The following is a 15,267-nucleotide window of genomic DNA, read 5'->3' as shown; positions in this document are numbered from 1 at the left end:
CCCTCGGCCCAGCCCGAGGCGTCCTCGGTTCAGCCCGAGGTACCCTCGGCCCCCGAGGGCGAGGCACTGCACGTCGAGGAGGAGCGGAGCGGGGCCACGCTTGATCGAGATTGGCAGACCCCGTACCTGCAATATCTCCGCCAAGGAGAGCTACCCCTCGACCAAGCCGAGGCTCGGCGGGTAGCGCGACGCGCCAAGTCGTTCGTCTTGCTGGGCGATGAGAAGGAGCTCTACCACCGCAGCCCCTCGGGCATCCTCCAGCGATGCATCTCCATCGCCGAAGGTCAGGAACTCCTGCAAGAAATACACTCGGGGGCTTGCGGCCATCATGCAGCGCCTCGAGCCCTCGTCGGGAATGCTTTCCGGCAAGGCTTCTACTGGCCAACGGCGGTGGCTGACGCCACTAGAATTGTCCGCACCTGCGAAGGGTGCCAATTCTATGCGAAGCAGACCCACCTGCCCGCTCAGGCTCTGCAGACGATACCCATCACCTGGCCCTTTGCTGTGTGGGGTCTGGACCTCGTCGGTCCCTTGCAGAAGGCGCCCGGGGGCTACACGCACATGCTGGTCGCCATCGACAAATTCTCCAAGTGGATCGAGGTCCGACCCCTGAACAGCATCAGGTCCGAGCAGGCGGTGGCGTTCTTCACCAACATCATCCATCGCTTCGGGGTCCCGAACTCCATCATCACCGACAACGGCACCCAGTTCACCGGCAGAAAATTCTTGGATTTTTGCGAGGATCACCACATCCGGGTGGACTGGGCCGCCGTGGCTCATCCCATGACGAATGGGCAAGTAGAGCGTGCCAACGGCATGATTCTACAAGGGCTCAAGCCTCGGATTTACAACGACCTCAACAAGTTCGGCAAGCGATGGATGAAGGAACTCCCCTCGGTGGTCTGGAGCCTGAGGACGACGCCAAGCCGGGCCACGGGTTTCACGCCGTTCTTCCTGGTCTACGGGGCCGAGGCCGTCTTGCCCACTGACCTGGAATACGGCTCCCCGAGGACGAGGGCCTACGACGATCAAAGCAACCAAGCTAGCCGAGAAGACTCGCTGGACTAGCTGGAAGAGGCTCAGGACAAGGCCTTACTACACTCGGCGCGGTATCAACAGTCCCTGCGGCGCTACCACGCCCGAGGGGTCCGACCCTGGGACCTCTAGGTGGGCGACCTGGTGCTTCGGCTGCGGCAAGACGCCCGAGGGAGGCACAAGCTCACGCCCCCCTGGGAGGGGCCATTCGTCATCGCCAAAGTTCTGAAGCCCGGAACGTACAAGCTGGCCAACAGTCAAGGCGAGGTCTACGACAACGCTTGGAACATCAAACAGCTACGTCGCTTCTACCCTTAAGATGTTTTCAAGTTGTTCATATACCTCGCACCCACGCAGAGTTTAGTCATCAAGGAAGGGTCGGCCTCGCCTCGGCAAAGCCCGACCCTCCCTCGGGGGCTAAAAGGGGGGAACCCCCTCTGCGTCAAAATTTTCCTCGAAAAAAGATCTCTTCTGCCAGAATATCTTTCGTGCTTTTTGACTACTTCGAAAAGTGGGTCCTGGAAACGACGGAGTACACGTAAGCAACCAAGGCTGACCGAGCCGAGGGACTCCTACGCCTCCGGGATACGGATACCTCACTCATCACCTTCTGCGATAAGTAACTCGCGTTCGGATAAAGTGATTCCGCGGACCGAACAAGTCTTTACATTCGGAAGCCCTTCTGCCGAAGCGATCCTTCGAGCCTTCTCGACTGAGTCGGTGACAGGGCCCCATGGACGGGTGAAAGTACGCGTAAGCGGCAAGGCCGATCGAGCCGAGGGACTCCCACGCCTCTGGGATACGGATACCTCACTCATCACCTTCCGCGAGAAGCAACTCTCGCCCGCACAAACATCCCTGTTACCAACAAAAAGTCCAGATACTCGAAACAAGAGGAAAAGAGACGCAACTTTACAACGCAGCGAGGGTGTGTTTTCTGGCCTCAGCGGCCGCAGAAGGCACACGCTACAAGACAATCTGATCCTGCAGGCGAGGCCCGACCTAGCCTCGGACGGCGACGCGGTCCGAGGATCTCCGCTCCGAAGGACGACGTCATCACCACGCCCGGGCAATCGCTGCCAGGGACTTCTCCGGGAATCCGGCCCGAGCAGGCGGCTCGGCCGGTTGCCCCTGAGGCCTCGGCTGATCAACTCCGGCATCGGTCCCGCTGACGGACAACCCGGCTAGGCTCCGGCCAACCAGGTTTTCATTTTTCAAGCCAACTCCGCCTCTGTTCGTGCTGATATCGCTACCCCTGTCCTCGGCTCGTCGAAGAGCAGCCAAGGGGTCTCTTTAACTAAGCTAGAGGAGCCTCAGACAACAAGGCCGATCGAGCCGAGGGACTCCTACGCCTCCGGGATACGGATACCTCACTCGTCACCTTGACACGGGGCGACTCATGCTTGGTGAAGCGATTCAGATAATCGACAGGCGAGTCTTAGTGCTCAAAAATGAGGAAAAAACACGGCTCCGTGCCAAAATTACATACATGTTCAGGCCTCGACAGCCACAATGAACAAAAAACACCGGCATTCGAAGTGCCATTACAAACGGAACTCCGGTTCCCCCCTCCGCAGGTACGAACAACCCCACTCGATAGGGGTGGGCCTGCGGAGCAACGGAAGACCGGCGAACGGCGCGCCGTCACCCGCTCCAGCAGCGGCGACGACGACGACTTCTGCTCAGGGGGGGGGGGGGGGCGAACAGCGGCAGCACTGACCTCAGGGCGGATGCTGCTGCCAGGAGGCCCCCGCCCATGCCCAAACTCGTGAGGCAAGGACGGGCGGAAGGCCGTAGAGTTGGAGGTCAGCCCGTGGCCGGCTTTGGCTATCAGCGCCAGCGGAAGAACCTCTTCCAGCTGCCGTGGTAGACGTCGGCGCTGCGAAGCGGCCCCGAAGCCACTCGCGTCCGAGAGCCAGGCACGGTGCAGCTGCCGGCGCCACGGACGGCGGCCGCCCTTCCCTCCAATCACTGAGTGAAGGAGCGGGCCATCGCCCACGCAGGGGCCGACCCTAACTCGGCACACTCTCCTCCCCAGCCCTGGTGATGAAAATCCTTGAGGCTGAGGGAGGGGCAGAGGCCGCAGCCCGGCTCGCTTTCCCCCACCATCAAGCTGGAGGTCACCATCTTGGGTGACCGCCGGTGGAGGGGTGCAGCCGGGCTGCATGATGAAAATCCTTGAAGCCGAACGATGGCTGAAAGGTACCAACTCCCACGGAGTTGCATTCCTCCAACGATGAGGCGAAAAGACGGCGGGTTCCCCCCATCCGGGGGCTTGGAAGGTGGAAAGACGCGGCGCATAAGGGAGCAAGAAGACATGGTCGCCTTACGAAAGGGGTCGCCCTCCTTTTAAAGGCAACACTCCCTACGTGCGCCCCCAAACGTCACGGGCTGAGTCTTCTCCAACACGTTCCAAGGCCCTCCCCTGCGGCGCGGGGGCTGGGTCCCGCAGGTCATGCAAACCGGCTCAGAACAGAAGAAGCCAAAGCGCCGCGCGTGGTGCACACAACCGCCCAGCAGTTACAAGCGACCCCCCACTTTTGCCCAGACCAACGGGCGGAAGGGGCGGGCAGCCATGCAGGCGGCATGCAATCGCGCCAGGCGGACGCGCTTCTCCGACTCCCAACACGCCGGCATGGAGGCCCAGGCCCACGCGTCACGCAACCGGCGCGCCAGATGCTGCATGCAAGCAACTGCACCGCCACTTGCGCCACCACCGCGCCTCTTCGGTTGCGGAACCAATACCGCGACTCGAGGCGGCCCAGCGTGCGACCCAGCAGCGCCAGCCTGGCGCGACGGTAAATACAGCCGAAAGTGGGCCGGTAGTAATGACGGTGGCAGGCGGGCGGGAGCAGCGGTCACGTCGTCGGCCAGACTCACGTCACGTCCGGGGGCAGCAAGAGAACCCCCTCTCACGGCGTGAAGACAGGGCGCCCGTGATCCGTTCCTCGAACGGCTCGCGCACGCGCAACGGCCGCCCTGCCAACAACTCACCCCATCGCATTAACTCCGCGGCGGGACAGGCGGCGCTTCTGGCAGGAGAAGCGGGCGACGCTTCACCTTCGCCGTAATAACCGTGCCAAAAAAGGTACGCCACGTCGTTCGATTTCGTATCCTTTTCCTTTTTTCCTCTTTCTCTATCTCTTGCAACAGGGACCGGGAAAGGGGGATACCTCGAAAAGGATCCTTCCCTGTGAAGGAACCGGGCTCCGAGCCCCCCCTACTGATCAGATGTTCGAAGGCTGGCCCTCCGAGGGGTTCAACAGTCGCCTCAGATCGCGTGGGCCCTACACCCACTATTGGTCAGAGGTTCGAAGGCCGGCCCCCCGAAGGGCTCCACGGCCGCCTCAGGCTACTCGGGCTCCGCGCCCATTACTGATCAGGGGTTCGAAGGCTGGCCCCCGAAGGGTTCACAGTCGCCTCAGACGCCGAGTGAGGGATGACCAGAGGTACGTTCGATACATAACCAAGGCTCGGGCTGCGCTCCCGAGGTACCCTAGGACATTTTCGAGACCAGCAGGAGCGATCTTGTAACGGAATCCCATCGGAGGGAGGCATCGAGCCCTCGGACCCCGTCGCCAGGGGACCAGGTCCGGCAGATCACCCGCAGGTACTTTTGGGCGTGCCTCTGGGCCCCTAGCCAACCCCCAACGAACGGGGCACGGACGTCCACTCGGATTACCCGCTTGCAGCTCACCGGAGACACCATGTTCGGTGCCCATCGAGGGTAACATGGCGCTCTCCCCCCTCCTCCTTGCGGAAAGGCGACGTAGGGGCGTATGTAAAAAAGCCGAGTCTGTCCCAGATCGCCCTCTCGCCCTGTGCGGAGGCTCGGGGGCTGCTCTCGCAAACCCGGCTCCGGCCGAACCGTTGACAGCGTCAACATACCAGCCCGAGAACTTGGGCCCCGACCGTGCACCCGGGCTACGGCCAGTTCGCATGAGGGAACAACCAGACCAGCCGAAGCATTACACAAGGCATTAAGACCTCGGGGGAGTGAAACCACTCCTCCGAGGCCTCGGGGGCTACACCCGGCGGGTGCGCTCGCGCGCACCCATCGGAACAAAATGCAACCGAGAAAGGCTGGTCCCCTTGCAAAAAAGTGCGACGAAAGCCTCCAAGCGAGTGCTAACACTCCCTTCGAGGCTCGGGGGCTACTGTCGGGGACCATAATTAGGGGTACCCTCAAGACGCCTAATTCTCAGCTGGTAACCCCCATCAGCATAGAGCTGCAGAGGCCTGATGGGTGCGATTAAGTCAGGGATCAGTCCATACCAGCGACTCGATCACGCCTCGCCCGAGCCTAGCCTCGGGCAAGGGCAGCCGACCCCGAGGGGTTTCCGTCTCGCCCGAGGCCCCCCTTTTTAACGGCGGACACATCTCCGGCTCGCCCGAGGCCTTGCCTTCGCTAAGAAGCAACCCTGACTAAATCGCCGCGCCGACCGACCGAGTCGCAGGAGCATTTAACGCAAAAGTAGCCTGACACCTTTATCCTGACGCGCGCCCCCCGGCAGAGCCGAAGTGACCGCCGTCACTTCACCGCTCCACTGACCGGTCTGACAGAAGGACAGCGCCGCCTGCGCCACTCCGACTGCAGTGCCACTTGACAGAGTGAGACTGACAGGCAGTCAGGCCTTGCCAAAGGCGCCATAGGAAACTCCGCTCCGCCCGACTCAGGGCTCGGACTCGGGCTAGGCCCCGGAAGACGGCGAACTCCGCTCCGCCCGACCCAGGGCTCGGACTCGGGCTAGGCCCCGGAAGACGGCGAACTCCGCTCCGCCCGACCCAGGGCTCGGACTCGGGCTAAGCCCCGGAAGACGGCGAACTCCGCTCCGCCCGACCCAGGGCTCGGACTCGGGCTAAGCCCCGGAAGACGGCGAACTCTGCTCCGCCCGACCCAGGGCTCGGACTCGGGCTAGGCCCCGGAAGACGGCGAACTCCGCTCCGCCCGACCCAGGGCTCGGACTCGGGCTCAGCCCCGGAAGACGGCGAACTCCGCTCCGCCCGACCCAGGGCTCGGACTCGGGCTCAGCCCCAGAAGACGGCGAACTCCGCTCCGCCCGACCCAGGGCTCGGACTCGGGCTCAGCCCCAGAAGACGACGAACTCCGCTCCGCCCGACCCAGGGCTCGGACTCGGGCTCAGCCCCAGAAGACGACGAACTCCGCTCCGCCCGACCCAGGGCTCGGACTCGACGACGAACTCTGCTTCGCCGACCCCAGGGCTCGGACTCCGCCCCGGCCTCTGCCGAACGACCTCCGCCTCGCCCGACCCAGGGGCTCGGGCTCGGCCTCGGCCACGGAAGACAGACTCAACCCCGGCTTCGGAGGAGCCCCCACGTCGCCCGACCTCGGGCGCGGGCCCGCCACGTCAACAGGAAGCGCCATCATCACCCTACTCCGAGCCGACTCGGGCCGCAGAGAACAAGACCGGTGTCCCATCTGGCTAGCTCCGCCAGATAGACAATGATGGCGCCCCACGTGCCCTGTGACGACGGCGGCTCTCAGCTCTCTTACGGAAGCAGGAGGACGTCAGCAAGGACTCGACCGCTCCGACAGCTGTCCCTCCGCCAGGCTCCGTTGCTCCTCCGACGGCCACGACATCACACCGACTGGGTGCCAAGATCTCTCCGGCTGCCACATCGGCATGTACTTAGGGCGCTAGCTCTCCCCCGCTAGACACGTAGCACTCTGCTACACCCCCATTGTACACCTGGATCCTCTCCTTACGCCTACAAAAGGAAGGACCAGAGCCTTCTTAGAGAAGGTTGGCCGCGCGGGGACGAGGATGGGACAGGCGCTCTCTTGGGGCCGCTCGCTTCCCTCACCCGCGTGGACGCTTGTAACCCCCTACTGCAAGCGCACCCGACCTGGGCGCGGGACGAACACGAAGGCCGCGGGATTTCCACCTCTCTCACGCCCGTCTCCGGCCACCTCGCTTCCCCCCTTCGCGCTCGCCCACGCGCTCGACCCATCTGGGCTGGGGCACGCGGCACACTCACTCGTCGGCTTAGGGACCCCCCGTCTCGAGACGCCGACAACTATAAACTTATATACAGCTTGAATACATCTCTCCTTGGATCCTATTTCTTTTCCTTCACTATCCAGTGCCTCACTTTAGTGAATTGACTTGTTGCTTCAGAATTGATGCTGAGATTGTCGATTGATACTGCATTAATTTTTTGTGATAGTGTGCACTTTTCTTGGCTGTGTCAGATCCAATGAAAATGTAATGAACAAAGCAGGTTTTGTGGATGTATATCCAGCTTCATGGATTCCAATGAATATACAACATTATTTCAAGTCTGCTCCCCATTTTAATACTAGCAAATAGATGAACATTGAGAAGCAAAAAGGCCTAAGGATTGTAACAGAATCAGGAAGTCTGTCATCAGCACTAAGATGGATTTCTGATGAGGAAGTAAGTTTTCTTCCACTTGCAGAACGTCTCTTATATTCATAGTACCAAAGTTTGTATATTGGATAAAGATGTCTCTATAGCATCGAACAATTCTTGTATTTCTTATGTCACTGCTAACTTTTTGTCTGGATTTATTTAATGAGTACGGCTGTATATTATTAGTCCAGTGCAAGTGTAAATCTAACTATTTTAAAATTTCTAAAGGTTAGAAAACAAGTATATATTGTTGGGAACTCTGAGCCTCGTGAAAATATTGGCGTTCTTAATGAGCTTATACATGCTCGTGACAAACTTGTTGTTCCGTGCTTGTTTTATACCTTCTATCTGAATTAATAAATTTTCATGTGAGATATAATCCTTTGCCCAGTATTGCAGTTGAATAGAAAGCTAACTCCCTAACTTCATTTACAGACAAAAATCAAGGTACCGTTTGGTTCAAATATTTGTAACGTAATGGGTAAGTGATAACGTTAAATCATGTTTGTTTTAGTCCAACCGTAATCAGATACCATACTAAAAATTGATACCGGACTATTCAAACTTATTACCGTCCGTAATCGAGTGTAAACCGTTATCATTACCCTTTACGTTACATTTCGTGAACCAAACAGCACCCAAGGGTGTACATCATCCTTATGGCTTAGCTGAGGGATGGGAATGGCTTGCCATGTTCCTCAATTCTCTCCCAGCAATTAGTATACACCCACTGCAGTTCACGCTGCTGAAACAAACACCAGCAACCAAAGTAAACATGTTGGACGTTAAAGAAATCGATGCAACACGGGATAATTAAAACCATAAATAGATCAAATTGCGCTATATGTGTTCAATGTTCCTGAATGCAGGCGTGCTCTGATCTCTCCAAAACAAAATCTGCCCCATTCAACATGGTTGAAACTATCTGTTTGTTTCTTTACAAGGTTGTGTTGTACACTACTATCGGATGGAGAGACAACTGTAGCCGGGCGGCGGCGGGACAAAGAGGAAGTAGTGACCCCTGCGTGTTGGCGCGAGGAGGGGGCAGCGATGGAGAAGGGCGCAGGCACATGGCGACGGCGGCTGGTGGAAAGGAGATAGGATGGCCTCGCCTTCATCACCGACCAGACGTGCAGCCTCTCTTGCGACCCGATACCAGGTAAAAAAATTACAGCACCAGCAAAAAAAATGTTCATATTTTAGTGAAGTAGCTACAGGATCGGCACACAGATTTTTTAAGGACAGTTTTTTTGTGGCCATTATTCGTATTGGTAAACTCAGCGGCTGACCTGGTGGATTATGTCTTTCAATATCTATAGGTGATATCGACGTAAGGAATTTATAGTTCCTTGCCTCATGTGTGAAGCAAGTAAAGGTGCATAACACATGAATTAAGTGCACTGGTGGGAAAGATTGTTCATGCCAATCATAAAAAATGTAGCATGAATGCAGGATATCCTTTCAGTTTCCTGGCTGGCATACCAAAGCTTGCATAGTGGGTGGGTCAAGCGACCAACTGCCTCTTAGAATGTTTGCTGGTTAGGATTGACCGGTTCAGACCTGAAAGCAATAGGAATTGTGTGGAAATAGTAGATTAAATAATCAAGGTACAGTAGTACATGCATATGTAGTCCGGAGGTCTTGGATTTACGGAAACATAACCAAATAATAAGGTCCCAATGTCCCATCCCCTACCTATCCATAACCACTAGAGGAGGCCGACAGGGTATAGGAGGGCAGATGGCGCACAGTCCAGGCCCAGTCTAGCTATATTATATACTTGCATACATAAACACATATATTTCTAACAGGATTGGCTAGAGCTTTTAAAGCCACAATACACAAGTTCTAGCTGATCCAAACAGGGTTCACATAATGCACCATACAGCTTCCTATGATATGGAACTATGGGAAATATTTCACTTTGTGCATGTTTATGTCCTATGCTACCAGAAACCAGTTTAATTCCAACATAGCTGTGCTATTTGCAAAACAAGGGCCATTTTCTGTAGTCATGTATTAGACCTAGATCAAGTGTATGTGAATTTGCCTCTAACAAGCAAAAATTCATCACGTCCTGCATTAGTTAAGCTATAGAGACAAGTATAGGTTTCAAAATGAACTTCTGCAATGTAGAATCACTAGACATGCCATATGCATCATTTATTCTTGATTCTTTCAATATCACCAAGCTATCGTTTGTATGTCATTTTTAAAGGATTCCTAAATGGCTTCTTTTCTTCGCAGGTCTAGCGAAGATGACGTTTAGTCAGAAAAAAGAAAACTTGGTGCTTTAGTGAACAACAAAAATGCCACTTGTGAATACTAATATCACTGCCCGACAAACAGACTATGTGCTTTTGTTTGCAAGCAGTGCTTGCTTACGTGTTTCTTAGATTCCTAATGAACTGTGTGTATGCTGCTTTTGGATCCGTTCAAATTCTAAATGAATTATGTTTGTATGCTGCTTTTGCATCTGTTGTCTCAAAAAATGGCAGCAATGGAGCTCTATCAGCCATGTACCCTAAACGCTTAGTGCAGAAGCGGGCCCAGACATTTGATATTGGATATTCAAAAATTCAAAAGATTAAAGAAATTAGTACTCTAACCCTATTTTGTGTAATACATTATTGGTAAATTACTATAGATCACAAAAATTTTGGGTATTCAATGAATACCCATGAATACCTAGTGGGCCCGCCTCTGGCTTAGTGTAGAATGTGATTAGACAGAAGTCTTGATGGTTGGATTATGGTCCGCCTGCCATTTATGTAACCTGATTGTATATGTATGTATTGATACAGTGGTTTACTGTATGTGTCATTATATTATATATACTATTCAATATGGTTTATATGTGACTATTACCGTATAATTAGGTGTTACTTACTGCCCAATAAAGCGCCCGAAGGGGCGCCCCATGTTCTAGTGATGAGTTCAAACTTGGAGCTTTGCTCTGCCTGTCTTGACGGGCGCGCCAAGTTAGACCACGTGGTCAGCAGCCAAGTCCAATTTTTCTTGATCCTTATCATTAGGTAAAGTTCAGATGAGGTTATATGATTTATTGATTGATTGACGTCACCATTAGCAATATAAAACGTGCGCCCACTCGCCCGAAAACCACACTGTCAGTCAGTCGGTGGCAGAGACGAGCACCTTCTCCAGTTTTTTTCTCAGTTCTCACTCCATGGCCGCCGCGGCCTGCAACCCAGTGGCTCCTTCCGGGCCTGTGCCGTTCAAGGACGTCGACGACGGCAGTGTTCCAGAGCACACTCCCAAGGAGGAGTTCGGCGACCTCGTGGCCGCGCTGCCGAGCAGGCAGCAGTCCATCCTGGAGCTGCGCCTGTACCAGGGCTTCTGGCTGCCGGAGCACTGGGTGCCGGGGACCATCGTGTTCCAGCGCCGCTTCACGCCGCGCCCCGACGACGTGATCCTCGCGAGCTACCCCAAGTGCGGCACCACGTGGCTGAAGGCGCTGGCCTTCGCCACGGCGGCGCGTACGGCGTACCCGCCCGGTGGCGCCAGGCACCCGCTCCGACGGCTCAACCCGCACGACTGCGTCCCGTTCATCGACGAGATCTTCGCCAGCGGGGAGGAGGCGAAGCTCGAGGCCCTCCCGTCGCCGAGGCTGATGAACACGCACCTGCCCTACGCCCTGCTCCCGGCGCCCGTCACCGCCACCGCCACCGGGTGCAGGGTCGCGTACGTGTGCAGGGACCCCAAGGACATGGTGGTCTCGCTCTGGCACTTCCTCCGGCGCGCCAAGCCGGACCTCTTGTTCGCCGACACGTTCGAGTCCGTCTGCGACGGCACCGTGGTGGTCGGCCCGGTCTGGGACCACGTCCTCTCCTACTGGCGTGCGAGCGTGGCGGCCCCGGACAGGGCGCTCTTCCTCAGGTACGAGGACATGCTGCGGGACCCCGGCGGCAACGTGCGGCGGCTCGCCGAGTTCATGGGCCGCCCGTTCTCGGCCGCCGAGGAGGCCGCCGGCGACGTCGCGGCCGTCGTGGAGCTCTGCAGCTTCGACGAGATGAAAGGGCTGGAGGTGAACAGGCCTGGTAGCGGCACCGCGGGGAGGTACCGCCCCATGCCGCGCGACGCCTTCTTCCGGAAGGGTGTCGCCGGGGACTGGGCGAACCACATGACGCCGGAGATGGCGGCGCGGCTGGACGGGATCTTCCGTGAAAAGCTCCAAGGGACGGGGCTTATCTTCTCATAATGCAAATGTGTATACGGCTCTTGATTTGCGTGGTCATCTCTTCTGATCTTTTCCGTGGTGTCTTGTGTTTACACGAGATATGTTAGATCCAAAATAAGTAGTGATGATTTAATATATACATCATATGCATCAATCTCCCATGTACACCAGATATGTTTTCCCTTTTATATTGTTCACACGAATTCGATCAAATTAATTATCCATAGCACGTGGGACAATGCTGCGGCCAGTTCGCTAAATAAGACTATAGGAGCAAGTGCAACAATGGATTAATGGACTCTAAATCTGCTTAGGGCATGTACAGTGGAGAGACACCAAAACGGTTCTCCAAGCACAGAAGACAACTAAGAGACTCTGTTGTACAATGGAGTGTCTATAAACGTAGTCTATTAATAAATACAGAATTAAATGTATTTGTATAGCATTAGATCGATAGAACAGACGACAAATTCGTACAGTGGGAAGTGAGGCGTCTGTTGTTACTTGGTTTACGAGCCAGAGGCGTCTCTTCACGGAGAGACGGCTCTAAGATTATTTTGCAAATAACACCCTAAAACACGTTAAGAGCCCCCACATTAAACACCACTGTACATGCCCTTATATGTCATTTTTATTTATGTGGAAGAGAGAGACATAAAAAAGTAGAGAGAATTGACTTTAATGCAAGATTTAGACGATACACAGATTTCAAGACAAAAGGATAAAAAAGGAAGGAATTTATCTAAGAGTCAACTTTAGAGTCAGCTTTATTATATAAGTGTGTTTATTGTTGGCTATAGATGACATGGTAAAGAGTTAAAAGATAACAACAAACTCTATTATTAAACTTGCTCTAAAGCGACGTCGTGCTGGCAGCAGCGAGGGGCTAGTATTCAATACACACTGACTGAGATACAATGTGGGTTTTGGTTTTATACAATTGGTCAGCGGCAAGGATTACGGCTTCCCGGAGGACTTTGGTGTCTACCCATATTTTGATGCATTCTCAATATCTGTGTGCTTCCATGTTACCACCTAATTATGCTACAATCTCTTGTCCGGTGAAAATCATTGTTTTACCCTATGGTTTGCGGATGCAGTAGGACAAAGTTTTTTTCCTTCTTTATATAAATACTAGGTGTGTGCTCGTGCGTTGCAACGGGAGTACGCTCGGATGAACATCGATACATATCTGATCGAATCTTATATTTTCTTAGGAGTCTGGAGAAAGTTTGCTCGGAAGCCAAACATGTTAAGATCTGAGCATGTGTTATCCTTGTGTTCCTGTATGTATGCAGTATGTAGAGGTGGTTCCGCCTATGGACAAGCAACGGTGTCTAGAGCAGATTCTTAGAGATCAAGAAAGGGGCTCAAAAATCATCATATTTTGCTCAACTAAGAAAATGTGCGACCAGCTTGCTTGTGGCATTGATCGCAATTTTAATGCTTTAAGCATCCATGATGATAAATCACAGGCCGAAAGAGATAATGTTCTCAATCAGTTTCGAACTGGCAGGGCTCCAATATTAGTAGCCACAAATGTTGCTGCTCGTGGACTTGATATCAAAGATATCAAGTGAGGCTTATTTGATTATGAGATATTAAATCCTTAAAGTATTTAGTATCCAACTGTCCAATATTACCTTACTGAACACTGACAAATTTCTGTTGCTCATTTGTACCGCACAATGTGTTTTTCAGAGTGGTAATTAATTATGACTTCCCAACTGGGATAGAGGACTATGTGCATCGCATAGGGCGTACAGGAAGAGCTGGCGCTACTGGAGTCTCGTACACCTTTTTCTCTGAACATGATTGGAAACATGCTGGTGATTTGGTGAAACTCTTGCAAGGTGTCAACCAGCATGTCCCTCCACAGCTGCGTGACATGGCTGCACGCAGTGCTTCTAGAGGTCCATGAAACCAGGCTGCTGGGATGAGTCGTTGGGATGGACCTGGTGGTAGTCATTTTGAACCTGGTGCTGGTGGCTCTGTTGGTTATGGTGGTGTTAGGGAGGGTCCTAGAGGTTTTGGTGGTCGTGAGGGCCCAGGTGGATTTGGTGTCCGAGAAAGCCCAGCCATGTTATGGTGGTCACGCAGCAGAAGCCACAACAGGAGCTGGAGCCATAATCGGAGCCGAAGCAGTAGCCGGAGTCGCAGCAGAAGCAAGAGTCGTGACCATGGTGCAGCACCAGAGCGCAGGCCTCGGGCAAGATCTAGTTTTGATGTGCTGCCTCCTGCAACTGGAGCTGCTGGACCAGCACCTGCGCCCGTACCTGGACCAGCAGCACCACCTGTTCCTGCTCTCGCAGCTCAACATTCATTGGCCGATACATCTTCAATGTCACCAATGTCTCCTGGTGGCATAGTCCAGCCAGCTGCTGCACCGTTGATATGCGGTGGGAATGACAACAACTTTGGCGGCATACCGACTGGCCAACCTTTGCAGGGGACTGATGCTGCATTCCCTAGTTTTCCTACAAGCGAAAAATTTCCAGGCGCAACAGTTCAACATGCCGCTCCTGATGTATAATGAGTTGAACAATATGTAGTGCACTGCCCCCCTTTTCTTCCCATTTAATCCGGTGTACAATACGAGAAATGAGATTCTGGGTAGTAGTTTATATGACTATAAATTGTCTTTGCCACAATACGAGAAATGAGATTCCCTATGACAGCATATAATCAAACTACTATGGTTTAACAGTTTTTGCATTGTACAAGATGTATTCATAATAGTTAACATTGAAACAGAATGTGGCATGAAACCATGAGATCTAGTAAGAAGAACATGTCCCCATAACGAAATTCAAACTTTTACAGTACATTCTACAGTATGCAAATTAGTATGATATGCGTCAGAAAAAGAAAGAATGTTGTGAACTGATGAACTGCAGCATAATGAAACACAAGGCAACTAAGAGATCATATTCAATAAGTCCAAACTAAAACAAAGTAAAATAGGAAGCAGCTCCACAGGAGGAGATTGAAGCCGATGAGGTGGTGATTCCAGACGAATGCACAGTGCGATCTATTGAGCCGACGATGGTTAACTTAGAGAAGTGCATCTACAACTACAAGTTTATAAAGCTAGGATCCTGTAAATATTGCAAATTAGGAGATGAACTCACCACAATTTTAGACCTCTGGATGAATCAGTGGAAGCTCACAGATCCCAATCTGCAAATTCACCAGCGAAGAGGCAAGATAATTTTTTTCTCCAGCTTGCAGAACTGAGGAAATCAGTGGCCGCCGCTTTCTACCAGTACCTCGAAGCCCTGCGGGTCCGCGTGAAGCTCGTTGCGGGAGGAGGCGCCAAGCCAGCCTCCTCCTCCATCCCGCCACCCGCCGGCTCCGACCCGCGGACGCCGCTTCTCGCGCCCGCCTTCGCGGCCATCGCCGGGCGCTGGCCGGCGTGCCTGACCGTGGCCGCGATGTTCGGGGTCAACTCCGGCCTCGGCTACCTGCTCATGCTCGCTGTCATGTCGTTCAACGGCGGTGTGTTTGTCTCCGTCCTCGTGGGCCTCGCGCTCGGGTACCTCGCGTGCTCATCGGGGAGGACCGCGGGGGCAAGGCGGTTGGAGAGGATTCGGTGCGCGAACCGCAGCGCACCGCCCGTGTCGTGCCCCTGCCTGTAAT

The 15,267-nt window shown here is 54.0% G+C and overlaps 1 protein-coding gene across 1 annotated transcript; it reads left to right on the top strand.

Moving 5' to 3' along the window:
- Positions 1–10,569: 10,569 nt before the first annotated feature.
- LOC100280082 (flavonol 4-sulfotransferase) lies at positions 10,570–11,841 on the top strand. The gene has a single exon (NM_001153020.1). It carries the CDS (start codon positions 10,618–10,620, stop codon positions 11,647–11,649), a length of 1,032 nt encoding a protein of 343 aa, NP_001146492.1. The 5' UTR covers positions 10,570–10,617; the 3' UTR covers positions 11,650–11,841.
- Positions 11,842–15,267: the final 3,426 nt, after the last annotated feature.

This window comes from Zea mays, chromosome 7, assembly GCF_902167145.1.
Source record: "Zea mays cultivar B73 chromosome 7, Zm-B73-REFERENCE-NAM-5.0, whole genome shotgun sequence".
NCBI lineage: Eukaryota > Viridiplantae > Streptophyta > Magnoliopsida > Poales > Poaceae > Zea > Zea mays.
The sequence above is the reverse complement of the archived record's forward strand: the minus strand, read 5'-3'. Positions and strand labels throughout refer to the sequence as shown.

Coding starts and splice junctions, on each gene's coding strand:
- LOC100280082 (NM_001153020.1), top strand. CDS start 10,618: ATGGCCGCCGCGGCCTGCAACCCAGTGGCTCCTTCCGGGCCTGTGCCG.